This window comes from Rhinolophus sinicus, linkage group LG03 (assembly GCF_036562045.2).
Source record: "Rhinolophus sinicus isolate RSC01 linkage group LG03, ASM3656204v1, whole genome shotgun sequence".
Taxonomy (NCBI): domain Eukaryota; kingdom Metazoa; phylum Chordata; class Mammalia; order Chiroptera; family Rhinolophidae; genus Rhinolophus; species Rhinolophus sinicus.
Genome location: NC_133753.1, coordinates 115,655,111 through 115,669,926, shown reverse-complemented (window position 1 = coordinate 115,669,926; position 14,816 = coordinate 115,655,111). Strand labels below are relative to the sequence as shown.

The following is a 14,816-nucleotide window of genomic DNA, read 5'->3' as shown; positions in this document are numbered from 1 at the left end:
TAACTTTCAGTAGAACTAGAACTTTGAGCAGTTGGCATTTATTTGCAAGACATTTTAATGACTGGTTGTTTTCTGTTAATTAAAAATATTATTTGAGTAATTTGTGAATAGATAAAGTTTAGAGAGAAGGTAAAAGAATCAATGCAATATTTTACAACTTTACTAGTGAACATTAAAAGTGAATACTTTTCTATTTCAGAACTTTCAGCCAACACTGCTGCCTTTGCTAAAAGTGCTGCCATGTTAGGTAATTCTGAGGATCATACTGCTTTATCTAGAGCTTTGTCTCAGCTTGCAGAGGTTGAGGAGAAGATAGACCAGTTACATCAAGAACAAGCTTTTGCTGACTTTTATATGTTTTCAGAACTGCTTAGTGACTACATTCGTCTTATTGCTGCAGTGAAAGTAAGCCTTATTTTGCAATCTTCCTTGAATTCTTCTCAGTTCAGTGGTTTGCTTGTAGAAGAATTTGGTTTCCTATTAGATATGTATTTAAGTGTGTAAATTCCATACTATAACTAGTGCATCTAAAGTGGCTTCAAGATAATTATTAATAGCTTTACATTTTTCCTCCTATGACATGGACAACACAGTAAGCAAAACTGATATCTTTAAGACGTGTGAGGAATGCCAAATAAGACAAAACACATTTACTTGTATTTATATATACAAGTTTACAACTAACTGGTAGCATTTGTTTGTTCATTCTAGCATGAACTGAAACCACCCACTGGATTTTATTGTCATTAGTAAAGCTATAACAAGAAACAGGACAAAACCAGAACTAATTGTTGTTTGAATGTGTTTAATGGTGACTTTAGCATGAATTTTGACTGCAAACATTCTGTGTATATTCCAAAATGTGCAGTCACCATGTATTTATAGATGGGATGGGACTGGATTAAATAATAAATGGTGTTATCTAATGGTAATGATCCAAGGATGAACATTCTTCAATTTCTAAATAGTTGGAAAAGTTATCCAGTTCAGTAGTGAAAATTAATATTCTACAGATATCTCCAATGTTCAGACAATTAAACTTAACTGAATGATACTTTTTTTTTCTGTCTTATGTTTCAGAAGACACGTTAAGATCTTGTTTTTGAATTATTGTTATGAACATCAGTTATCATAGGGTGAGGGGAACTGGGAATCTTAGATTTGATAAAATTACCAAGTTTGCTTGTATTTACTCTTAGATGTTACTCTTTATATTCCTGGTGGTTAATTTTTCTTTTCAGTTATTTAAATATGTTAATATAGATAGCAGTTATAAGAGTATACTTCATTTTATATACAGGTAACTTGTGATATACATAAATGTAGTTTACAGATAATGGTTCCTTTCTATCTTTCACTTACCTCAATTTCAGAGTTCCCAGTAACATGACAGCTGTTGTAAAATAAATAAATAAATAAAACAAAACCTTCAAAAAACCTGTGGGTCTGAAAAGGGAAGCTGGGCAGTGTCTGTGAAAAGGGGTACCTGCTACAAAGAGCTAACCTGGGAAAAGACTCCCTCCCTGGCAGTGATGGCCTGTCTGTGTAAATGAATGTTGATCCCTCAAAAAAACAGCTTTCCTCATACAGCCTAAATTTTGCTGTATTTTTATTTTTCTGTGAAATTACTGTTATATTCATATTTCCCAGAATGTGTTCTACAGAACACTGACACCTACCACAGTCAACTGAGTTTGGAAGATAATGTATACAATATCCCTCTCGTATATGCAGAGTGCGTGTAAAAAGCTTAGAACTGTCTAGGAGTAAAAATAAACCATTTAACTTTGATCTAGAGACTTCCAAATTCATATGAACAGGAATCACTTTCCATTTAATATATTTTTACATATGTGCAACACACTGAGAAATACTGAATTAGTGATTCATTGACTAATTCATTGTTAAAGAGCTATGGTCAAGTTACACTTGAGGTAAATTAAGCTCTTTCACGTTGATTTTTTCCTGAAACCTAGCTCAGGTCAACCGTGCACAAAGGAGTTGAGAAATTATGGAATAGGGTAACAGGTGATTTTTATGGTTTTTATTTTTGGTTTTTTATTTAAAACTAATTCATTTATATTTTTAAAAGTAATACAAGCACGTAATTATTTTCTACCTAAGATCTCTAGTCTCTCTTCCCTCAGTCAAATGCTGTTAGATTCTAATGTGTTTTTATTTTACAGAAATATATATGGCCAAAAAAATGTATATACATTTTAAGAAAGGAAAAAACTGTATTAAAATTGTAATAATATATACCGATCACAAAAGATGAATATAAGTCATGTGTATACATTTTTTTAGCACCCCCCAGCATATATGGAGCTAATTCTCTCTCTCCCCTTCAATCTCTTCCTTCCTTCAAAAAGGAACATACTGTATGTGCTGTTCTTGACTTGCTTTTTTCACCCACTCCATTTTAGAGAGGTCTATCAGCATGTAACATTTTTTTTACTGGTTGCATAATATTCCATATAGCATATTGTTGTACTTTGAACCAGTTCAATTTTAAATATTAAATATTTTGATAATAACTCTTTGGGCATAAAATTCCTATAAGTAGAATTGCTTGGCTATAGGGTATATGAGTTTCAGTAAATATTGCCATATTACTACTGCTCAAAGAGGTTATGCTTCTTTGTACTCCCATCAACATATGCGTTCCTTCTTCCACCCACTGATGAAGGTATTTTTTTTGTATATGTTTTAATTTTTTTAGTTAGTGTGAATTTAAGCATCTTTACAAATGATAAGCCATTGCATTTGTCTTTAATGAACTATATCATGTCCTTTGTCCAGTTTTATTTTGTTTTATCTTACTTGTTTTTAATACTTGTTTAATACTCCTTAGCCTTTTGTTTATCAGTGTTAAGATTACTTCTCTGATATTAATTTTGAAACTAGGAGTACTTTGGAAATTAAAGTATAGAGCCAAAATGGGAAGCTAAGAACATCAGATATTGGGGCCCTACAGAGAGATAATTTTTACCCATTCAAAATATGGCCTAGGCCTGGTCTTATATCCGGGAAATTCGTTGCCTGTGTTCTCATGTATTGGCCTTCTGTGAACCACTAGAGTAGGGTCGGGGATTGACGGTAATGCTTTCCAATGTTTTTAGCACTAAAACTTTTCATTAAGAAGTCTTACAGGGAGTCCACGTTTATAAAATACATCAAATATTAAAAAAAAAAAAAACAATCGATGGGTTCCCCCAAGGATTTTTGAAGCTTCATTGTTTGGCTGTATGTAATCAGCATCCTTTCAGGATTCCAGGAACCTGGGCAGCATTCTACTTTCAGATGCACAGAATTAGAATATGGTATTAATTAAATTAAAATTCCAGTGTCCGATTTTCTAAGCCAGGAAAACTGCACCACAGCTGCAGCCTTGTCTAGCCTAGACCAGCTTGCATGTAAATGTGTACCATAAATCAGCAGGGGATGGAGATCCAAAGTGGATTGTCATTGTAAATCTCTCTCTCTCGTAGAAAAGGCTGGTTCCACGAGAATGGATTATCTTGACGTACAAAGGCAAACACTGTTATGATTTCATTGATTTTTAAGATAGCATTTTTAGAAGATCAAGTATGGTTCTGGTTCTTATTTTATTTTCTAGTATCACAAGGGTAGGAAAACAAATGGAGAAAAAGTTAATTCTTACAGAGTTAAGATTAATTTTTTTTTTCCTAAAATGACCTGACTTGGGGCTTGCCCAGTGGCTCAGGTGGTTGGAGCTCCGTGCTCCTAACGCTGAAGGCTACCGCTTCGATTCCCACATGGGCCAGTGGGCTCTCACCCACAAGGTTGCTGGTTTAACTCCTGCAAGGGGTGGTGGGCTGCGCCCCCTGCAACTAACAATGGCAACTGGACCTGGAGCTGAGCTGTGCCCTCCACAACCAAGATTGAAAGGACAACTTGACTTGGAAAGAGTCCTGGAAGTATACATTGTTCCCCAATAAAGTCCTCATTCCCCTCCCCAATTAAAAAAAAAATTCCTTTTAAAAAAATAAATAAGGAAAAATAAAATAAAATGACCTGACTGTAGTAATTTAACCTTTACCATAGCTCCCATGTTTATACCACAGGGATGGTTCTGGAGTATTATGAGATAATAAATTGTTCAGGGACCAAATTAGTTTAAACTAGTATATCACTAAAAATACCAGTGGATACATATTAAAATTTTAAGCAAATACTGTAATTAAAGGGCATTTTGGTTAGCTTTTGCTCTGTACTGGTACATATTTTAAGTAATCAAATTGTTATTGAACAGAGGAATTTATAAATGAAGAGCTGATATGACCCTGTTCCCCTAAAGAAAGGCTAAGCCTAAAATCTTGAATTACTTTTTGGTTTTGTGTTTGTGTGTGCATAGGGGGTAAGGGACAAGAATTGTTTGTTTTAAATGATAGTGACTTTTTCTGAATCTGTGTTAGATTTACTACTTTTTAAATTTTGGCCAAAATTAATTTGGCTGAAGCAAAATTAATTCATAATAAGTATTTTAAGGAAAATGTGGTCTCCTAAATATAAGAAAGCAGACAAAAGGGATAGTAAGATGGACTTACTAACGTGAGAAGAGAAATGATATGAGATGACAAATTAAATCTAGCAAAGTAAAAATAAATAAATAAATAAATAAAATAAAATAAAATAAGAACTCTGGGAAAAAATACTTTGGTTTCTGGTTGATTTGCAGTTTTTAATGTTCTTGCCCACATTTTTAAAATATGCTATATGATATAATTGCAATCCAATTAATTTTTTCATATTACTAAGTTATTACTATTTGTACTTTTAGTAGAAATGTTGAGCCAATCAACTACATTTATTTGTGTATGTTATTTAGAAGTAATTCATAGTAGTACCTTCTAATTACTAAGCATCCACTAGGTTAAGTCACTGTGCTACATACTTTTTATTTTCTAATCCACAAATACAGAACTCATTTTCCCCCTTTTGTATTTGGGAGGACTATGACTTATGAAAATTAAATGAATTTACCCGAGATCATATACTACAAAGCTAGTATTTGAATCCAACTTTGATTTGTTCTAAAGCCTACATTTGTTAAGTACGCTATTTACATACTTTCCTCTTCAGCAGGTCCCTATGAGAACGTGTTTATTTATTGTTTCTTTATCCAAAACCCTCTTTATTTGAAGTCAATGAAAATAACTGATTTAATGCTTTCTGGTTTATCTAGTTTATTAATACTTGCTTCATTTGTTCAATTAGTAAATACTAAAATAATATGAATATATCCCCAACATCAAGCTAGAGAAGGGATTATTATTGTATTCTCTCATCCTATCCATTAGTTTTTTTCATGAGACTTCTAATTAGTCTCTTACGTCCATATTTCATTTCTTTCCTCCACTCAACTTGGTCTTGCTCTGCCAAATCCCTTGAAAAGAAATGGTAGACTTGGTTGACTTGTTCTGTTAGTCTTTTGTCTGTTTCTTCATTTAGTTCTGCATACTAGATATATATGTATATTCATTTACTCTTTTCATCTTGTGTAGGACTATCTCTGTTTTGTTTTGTTATACCCTTTTTAATTGCTTTGCCTTTTATTTGCTTTTGGTAATTTATCACATTTTTACTCCCTGTTTTCTTACGGGTTTTTCTCATTTTCTTTTTTCAATTTCTGGCATGTTTCCAACACTTAGTTACTTTTGATATTATTTAGTAGGAAAATTTCCAATGTAAATATGACACCAGCATTTTCCTATTGAAGAAATCTTTCTTGAAAACATAAAACTGTTAGAAATCATACTGTACGCCACATTTAAAACCCTAAAACCTAGTGAAATGGATTTTGTGTATAGTTTTTCTTTGGGTTTTTTTGTTTGTTTGTTTAATTTTGAGCTCTTATATTTCATCCAATCACCGGGATTTTTGTTTTTAAGCAAAAGAATATAGAAATTTATTTTCTTTGATATTGGCATGTTTATTTTCATTATGTAAATATTCTAGAATAGAATTCAAATATTGGGTTTTATTGTTTTCAGTATTACAGCACTTCTAGTATTATGAAAGTATTTCAGTGTTAACTGTCATTTAATAGCATTATGTCATTCACTTATAGGGTGTGTTTGACCATCGAATGAAGTGCTGGCAGAAATGGGAAGATGCTCAAATTACTTTGCTCAAAAAACGTGAAACTGAGGCAAAAATGATGCTTGCTAACAAACCAGATAAAATACAGCAAGCTAAAAATGAAATAAGAGAGGTGATTAATCAAAATGCTTTATTTATCTCTTTACTCAAAATTTCCATGAGTCATTCATATATGCATAACTTTTCATAAATTTTTTTCTGAGCCATTTAACACGTAGCTATTTTTCCATAATTTTGTGAAATGTGTTAGAATTACTTTAACATTTTGATCTTCATTAAAATATCCAGAGCCCTTCATTACTTTCACATGATTATGGAATGGATAAAGAAGCATGCAAGGAAAAGATTTAAATTTACATTTAATTAATAATTATACATTTCTTTTGAGATGACTAATTTGATTTCAGATAATTACTTATTTTGTGTCTAAAAATAGTTCTAGAGGTAGACCTGTCCCACATTTAGTTGTCCAGGCAACATTATCCCCCATATATATTATATATGATATTTTAGTAAATTTGTATAAGTTTATTATAATTTATACACTTCTTTTGCCATGCTTCAATAAGGAAATTGAAGAGGTAGGACAACCTTTATATTACTAAAAGTAAATGTACCTGCTCTTTGCAGAGTATGTACCAGTATTTTGGTTACATAGTGGGAAAATATCATTTCATAACTTAAGTCTTCAGTTATTTTATTTTAGCTGTTGTATTGGTCACTAATCACATTTTGTTGTTTTTGTACTGAATTTAATGTTTACCAATAGGTCTTCAGTAGACCATAATTCACCTACTTTTTTTTTAAATCTGCACATTTTACCATTACAAAAATGTTTTTTAAATGTTTGTCATACTGTTTTCCTAATTTAAAGTATTTCCATGGGCACATAAATTGTGATGAACATGTAATCTTGAAATTAACAGAATGTACTTGATATATTTTGAAATAACAATATAAAGAATAAATGAAAATTATAGTCTAACATTGCTAAATTGTTTGATAGTGAGTTTTATACTCAAAATCATTTCATCTGTCTTATAGTTAATTAAGTGATGGAGATTGTAGTTCATTAAGTACTAGAATATCCTAATCTAGAGTAAATCTGACAATGAAATATTAATGGAAATTAAGCTGACATTGCATCTCTACTACTAGAAGGTTAGATACAAGTTTGATGCTAACTTAGGCTTTGTCAATATTGAGCTTTCGCAGGGTTTTCAGGCATTACATTAAATGAATGGTTATGATAGCTGGTTCTGTAATTTTTTTCAGACAAGAATAAAAAATTAGTGTATTTTTGTTTTTAATAGTGGGAGGCAAAAGTACAACAAGGAGAAAGAGATTTTGAACAGATCTCTAAAACAATTCGAAAAGAAGTGGGAAGATTTGAGGCAAGTATAATAAGTTCATGTTTTTCTAAACAATGTAGTCACATTTTGCTATTTTTGTGGTAATACCAAATTTAGTTTTGTACTAATGGATTTTTTCTCATGTATTGTATTTTAACAGAAAGAACGAGTTAAAGATTTTAAGACTGTTATTATTAAGTACTTAGAATCATTAGTACAAACACAACAGCAGGTAAGCTAATTTGTTTTATAATTTACAACTTACACGCTTTTTCCCGAATTTATTTTTGGTATACTTTTTCATTTTAAAGATGATAATTAATGAAATGAGCTTTTAAACTTAAGGAGTCATAAGACGTGAAATAGAGAAAACCAATAGCAGCAAAGTTTAAAGATGATAGCTAAAGGAATTGGGAACTCTCAGATCCTTTTGCCTCTACTCTTTCAAAACACTTGGCAAGATAAACTTTTCCCAATTTTAGCATATGAGAAATGTACTGGATTTTTCCCTTTCCCTGTCTTCCAAGTTTTATTTCCCTATTGATCAAAACCTGTTTGAGTAATTCTTACAGTAAGTTCTTCTGTTCCATAAAAGACAGAACTTAAACTAAAAATAAATTTTTAAGATTTTTTAAATATTGGTTTGATTTTGATGTGATGTGGGGTTGTTGGTGATTACTGTATTTTGAGGTGTATAATGTGCAAGTTTTGCCCAATTTTGTGAGGGAAAAATAAGGATGTGCATTATATACATGGGTAGTACTAATTCCTGTCTACGTAAATGTTTTTAATGCTTTTATTTATGCTTATGAGTTAAAAGTGTAACTCTAAAACTCAATAATGATATCTGTATGCAAAATAATCTGGAATATGATCATTGGTTTTGTTGAACTTATCACAGACTTGCAGCGACAAAGAGTTCTTGGTCTTCTATGATGTATAAATGTTGTAAATTTGTTACTAGTACATAAAATTTCTCGTGCCTTGTTATCTGTTCTTATGTTTTGTAATTATTTGTTACATAAAATTTCTTGTACCATAGTATGTTAAAAAATAAATGCTAAAATTCCTTTATAATACAAAAACAAGTACCTGAATGTAAACAAATAAAAATTTGAATTAAAAATTTAAAACGAAAGATTTTTTTCCCTGAAAGTTTGGGCCAAAAACGGAAGCACATTATACATGGCAAAATATGGTATGTGCCACAAGTAGAAGACAATGGTTTTCATGTTATGTTAAATAAAAGTCTATAACAAAAATTGAGTTTTTTTCTATTTTAATATAAATTTGAGTAATCAAATTATTTAATGTCTTGAATCGAAGGATTTCTTACACCAGTTTTAAAATATGTGGAGTATAAACTTGTCTACATAATTTTTTGTGTTAGATGGTGACATTGTATCTTCAAGTTATATTTAATTATTATTTTAAATACTTAGTTCATAAAGTAGTATTTTAAAAAATACGATAACTTGTATAAACTTGTTTTTAAAGAAATTGTTATAAACATAACTTTAGTTTACACTTCAATCTGTTCTCTGACCTACCCAGGAAAGACTGGCAACTAAGTCTTTCCAGTCTCTTTTCCCTTTCTTGCCCAATATTTTCTTTTCTTTCTCCTTTTTTCTCATTCTGTTTGGTTAGCAATAACATAAAATGTGACTATCCTCTGAATTAGGAGATGTATCACTTTATATTGGAAAAGCTCATTGCAGTTTTACTATTTAAGGTAATCTAATTTACACTAATAATCTGTTTCTATATACAGATTTGCATACATCAAAAAAATCTTAAGTTTTTGGGTATTTTAAAAATCATATTGTTTACATCAAAAACAAATTAGCCAGGTGTAATTAATTTAAATAATTTATACATGAATTGAATTGACAAACTTCAGATAAGAGGATTAAAATGATTCTTTTAAGAACCAGACTTTAGTAAATGTAAATCACTGTTAACTATTTGGATAGATTTTTTTTAATGCTTTGTAGGTTATATGTATATAAATGACAAAAGAGTAATAATATTTTTATCATTCACAGCTGATAAAATACTGGGAGGCATTCCTACCTGAAGCCAAAGCCATTGCCTAGCAAGATTACTTCCTGTTAAGAAGATCTTGGATATTTGTTACAGTTATGCTGAATTCCACAGTGAAATCATTTAAAACCATTTAAATAAACCACTATATATTTTATGAATTACATGTGGGGTATACACACACACACACACACCACACACACACGCACACACCACACACCTACACACATTGTGACATTTTATTACAAGCTGCATGTCCTGACCTCCTTTGAATTAAGTGGACTGTGGCATGACATTCTGCAATACTTTGCTGAATTGAACACTATTGTGTCTTAAATACTTGCACTAAAAAAGTGCACTGCAAGGCCAGAAAATTTTACAGTGTTTTTTTTCTTTACAGTGTGTTCTGTAGTGTGTTCACCCTCTATGAAGTGAATTATCAATGCATTGATTAATGTTCAGTTATACATTCCTGTACAGAAATTATGATTTTGTGATTACAGTAATAAAATGATATTCCTTGTGAAGTATTAGTAACAAATTATTTGGGTATGTAAACATTAGGGATCTTTTAAAAGCATTTTTAACAGGAAGAAACTTTTTCTTCTAGATGTATATAGGTGATGCTATGATACATTACTTGTTTTAATTGACAGAAAAAAACTGAACTCTTTTCGTCATTAAATAATTAAATTAAGCTTAAGTTTTCTTATGAAATCATCACAGACCAAAGAACATTTATCTCTTGATCCAACTCTAGGGAATGCCCTTGTCTTGAGTAAAGGAGAGAATAATTGTCTTTGTTTTTATTCATCCCCATTATACGTGTCCAATTTAAGAATTAGGAAAAAAATGTATTTATATGATTCTGTTCAAGTCTTGTGAATTTTGGTCATCTATTATCTTTAAATTTCAAGACTTTTCATATATTTATTTCTTGCTTTTTTTCATTTTAAACTTAAGGTAGATCATCTGTGGTCATAATTGACAAAAAAACGGTAGCAAGCTAAAATACCCCATGATTTGATGAATAATCAAGGATGACAAAACAAATTTGAAGAAAAGTGAAATTTATTTTTGGCAACATTCTCACCTGTTCTGTATCCTGTTTTGATAGCTATTATCTAATTCTTGATACTGGCGAAAGTTTAAGTTGTGACTGGCATTATTTTCATTTTTTAAGATGTATTCTTGAAGATACCTCACTTCTCAAGCTTAACAACTAAATCTCCCAGAGGAGTAAGATATGCTATGTGTAACTGAGTCCTCTCTAGCAGTTTACTGGATACAATGAATATATCAGGTGCCCTCGGGTATGTTTGTGTCCACCACTTATTTTGGTTGAAATTTTCAACCTACTGTATGTATTACTCATAGTCCTAGAACCCAGAAGAGTACCTGACACATAATCGGTTAATAATAAAAAACCGGAAAACAAAATCTTAGAAAATGCAAAATAATGTTTGCTCTCTTAAGAAGAAGAAACTGAAGCAGAAATAGTACAGCCTTCTATTGTTGCTTCTATTGGGGATAACTTAGACACATTTGAGAAACAAGTAACTCATGGTAATGTGTATCAGGCATTATCTTGCTTACCCATTAATATTGAGCAAAATACAGGCTTACTGGGAATAGTTTCACTACAATGATATCCTAGTATTATAGCCATAATTATTTCCAAAGATACTGTTTATATATAGGATAATAACTTATTTAAGCCCAAATCTTTCATTCCACAGTAGTTAGAACATTAGAACATTTAGTACTTCCAAATAAAATAATAAATATTTTCAGTCTTGCTCAAGCTAAAGACAGTAACAGACCCAGTCTCCAGTCCAGATTTCATTCCCCTTAACCTTTACTAAAAGATAAAGACTCTATTGGAAATTTCAAGTAAATTATATGAGCCTCTGATACCTATCAACATTTTCACAGGATTTAATTTCTTCAGCATCTGCCAGTCTCCACCCATCAATCTTCACATCTATTCATATTACTAAAATACTTTCATTGTAAATACATACAACAAAAGCATTAGTAGTGCTGATAACAATTTTTTAGTTATATAGATCTGAATTAAAAATTTTTTTATCTTTAATCAGATAAAAAAGGACTAAGGCAGCATAGTACAGAATACAGTGAAACAAACTGAACTTAGGGTCAACATACGTGTGTTCAGTCTTGCCTTTTGTCCCTTAGTAGGTATATGACTTTGGGCATATCACTTAAATCTCATCAGTTAAACATAAGTATAAAACTGATTTCTGAAGTGCCTTTCTACTTTAAAATACCAGACTTCATTATAAATACTGTTCTATTAGAAAATCAAATTATAATCAAACATCCTATTAATAAAGTAAAACAAAGCTAGAGAAAGAGTATGTAAAAGTATTTCTAAGACATAAAATAGTAAGTTTTCTTGCTTGTATTTTTGATGAGCTATTTTCAACTATTTGGCTTGTTTTATACATATATATACACCCTTGCTTCATTGTTGCTATTATTTAAACATTTTTATTATCCAGCTCTAGTAAAGTTTTACAAGTTCCTTGTACAAATTATTTCATAAATGTTTCTTTAAATATAAAATAAATAAGCCTCTTTGAAAGCAGGTTTCTTTAAAGGAAGAAAGTCAGATGAGTAGAGAAGGAACATTATATTCCCTTAAAAAATGTTTCTTGTTGTCAAAGGGAATTATAAAGACTTCTATTTTTCTGTCTTAAATACAGCATGTGACTAGTTATAAGGCTAAATGGCTATTTCACTTTTCTTGTGGCTCCCTGCATGGATAGTCACGTGATTAACGAGTCCAGGAGACAGCAGAAACTCAATGACAGTGACTACAGATAGGCTGAGCAAACATCATCCTGTTTTAAAGGAAGGGAGGTCACTGGTAATGAGGAAGGAAGATAAACCTGTGAAAAGGAAGAGCAGTCATGGGTTGGGAACTTTGGAGGTATTTCCATAGTAATATTCTGTAGTCAGGAAATGTGTATGTTATGCTATCTCTGTGTGTGACAGTCTCTCTTTCGAAGTATTGAAAAAAAGACTGAATAGAATCATAATCCCGTTCCTTATCCAAAATCCACAAATAAGTATAATTCCTAACCTTCACAGTGAAGGATATGGTTTCAAATAATAAGAAAGGTAGATGGTTGGCTAGACACACAAATAACAAGATAAAGGGAATTATAAGAGTGATGTGAGTAATTGTTGATTACTCTGTCTTTGTAATCAGGGCCATGAAAAGATATGGTGATCTGTGGATGATGTCCTTAGAGTTTAGATCAATAGAAGTACCGTGTTTCTCCGAAAATAAGACCTAGCCGGACATTCAGCTCTAATGCGTCTTTTGGAGCAACAAATATTAATATAAGACCCAGTATTATATATTACATTATATTATTATATTAACCCGGTCTTATAGTAAAATAAGACCGGGTCTTATATTAATTTTTGCTCCAAAAGACGCATTAGACCTGATTGTCCAGCTAGGTCTTACTTTCGGGAAAACATGGTATAATGGGAGCCACATGTATAATTTTAATTTTCTAGAGCCAAGTTTTTTTAAAGAGTAAAACGTAAAGTTAATATTTAACCCAGTAGCTCTAAAATATTGTAACATGTAATCCAATATATTAAAAATGATTGTTATTTTACATTCTGCTTTTTGTATTATCGGATGTATTTTACGCTTTCATCACATCTCTATTTAGACGAGCCACCACCATTTAAGCAATCAGTTGTCATACGTGGCTAGTTTCTGTGGTATTGGGCAACACAGGTTTCGTATGTGGAAATGGAAAGTAAGTTCAACAGCTAGTTTGTTATTGACTATTCCAAATTCGGGGAAGTTTTCAAAGCTAAATAAAAAGGACTAGTAGGTGTTGCTCTCGAGGGCAGATACAATTTGTGACTTTATAACAGTGCATTGCAAATAGCGGATACTCAGTATCTGCTATGGATAAATTGTAGTGCTATATTGCCAGAAGGAGACTTAGAATCTCTCTAGTAGAACCTCCTCCTTATTTTACGGATAAGCAGATCCAGAGCTTAAATCCTTATGATAGAACTGATTTTACCTCTTAAATCTGTGTAAACTGTGAACATTCTTCCTTGAAAATGTATTGGGAAGCTTTTCAAGATTCCTGGTCTAATCATTAATATATATATAATTCTAGGAAGTCCTTTGGGATACAGAGAATTAATTTCTTTGAACTGTTGCTTCAGAAGTGGCTAAGAATAGAAGATTTTTCAAAATAGGAAAGTTGTGTCTTGCTGTCTAATCTTTTAATGCATATGAAGTAAAAATGCTCATCTTCCTTTCCCTTGTCACATTCATTTCTCTAAAGAATGAGTAATTTTAAGTATTTTTCTTAACTGGGTGAAATGGAAACTCTGTAATTAAAGCCAATTAAGGTGAAGCTGCCCACTTGTTAATATACAGAAAATTATATTTTTATTAAAGCCAGTTAATGGGATAAACTGCTTTAAGGGAGTACTTTGAGAAAAAAAAAGGTTCTATTTTAAATTTATATATATGTAACTGTTTAATCTAAAATCAGACAAAATTTAATAAAACTAAATAATAAATTGCCTTCTTATTGCTTCTATAGTCAAGTCTCGAGTTACCTTGATTTTAACGTATGTTATTTCCTAGATCTTTATTTTAAACGTTCTTACTATATATAAGTGTGTATGTATTTGTATGTGTACATAAATGTATGTGTACATTCATGACAGTAGGCTTATCAACCTAACCTAGTTTCTAAATTTCAGTTAAAAGTATTTGCCAGCCTCTAATAACTGAAACATAAAGCGATATGCTTGTTTTCAGTTACGTTGCTTAGGTATTATTTTGCCAAGACAAACTTGAGTTGCTTCTGTTTCTGAAATCTATTCCCTTCTCATTTCTTCTTTTTCTCTCCCCGGGTCAAGAGCTGGTGACCATGTACCAGAAAGAACTATCTTAAGTCTCCTATGAAATACACATTCTTTCAGTGTCCTTACTCTGCCAGTCCTACAACCTGCTGCTAAAATCATCTTCCTAAAGAAGAACTCCTTGTAATACTATGTGCGAAAAGTTTCACTAGATCCCTGTAGAATTCCGATAAAGTCCAAATGATCCAGAATCTTGTCTCAAACCACTACTTGTCTTACCCCCTTACTTTCACCCACCTTCTGCTTTAATCATATGATGCCCGATTTGTGAGCGTGGTGTATGCCTTCCTGGCTCAATGCTGTTGTCGATGTTACCTTGTCTAAAGTTACCTTTTCCTCGTATTTACCAGCAAT

At 31.5% G+C, this 14,816-nt stretch overlaps 1 protein-coding gene across 1 annotated transcript in view; it reads left to right on the top strand.

Annotated features, from left to right (window-relative positions):
- Positions 1 to 10,048, top strand: part of SNX2 (sorting nexin 2) — a 52,170-nt gene extending 42,122 nt beyond the window's left edge. Inside the window, exons 11-15 of the mRNA XM_019728009.2 lie at positions 200 to 405; positions 6,095 to 6,238; positions 7,440 to 7,520; positions 7,639 to 7,710; positions 9,524 to 10,048. Coding sequence (XP_019583568.2) covers positions 200 to 405; positions 6,095 to 6,238; positions 7,440 to 7,520; positions 7,639 to 7,710; positions 9,524 to 9,574 — 554 coding nt within the window. The 3' untranslated portion in view covers positions 9,575 to 10,048. The remainder of the gene's footprint in view (positions 1 to 199; positions 406 to 6,094; positions 6,239 to 7,439; positions 7,521 to 7,638; positions 7,711 to 9,523) is intronic.
- The last annotated feature ends 4,768 nt before the right edge of the window (positions 10,049 to 14,816 follow it).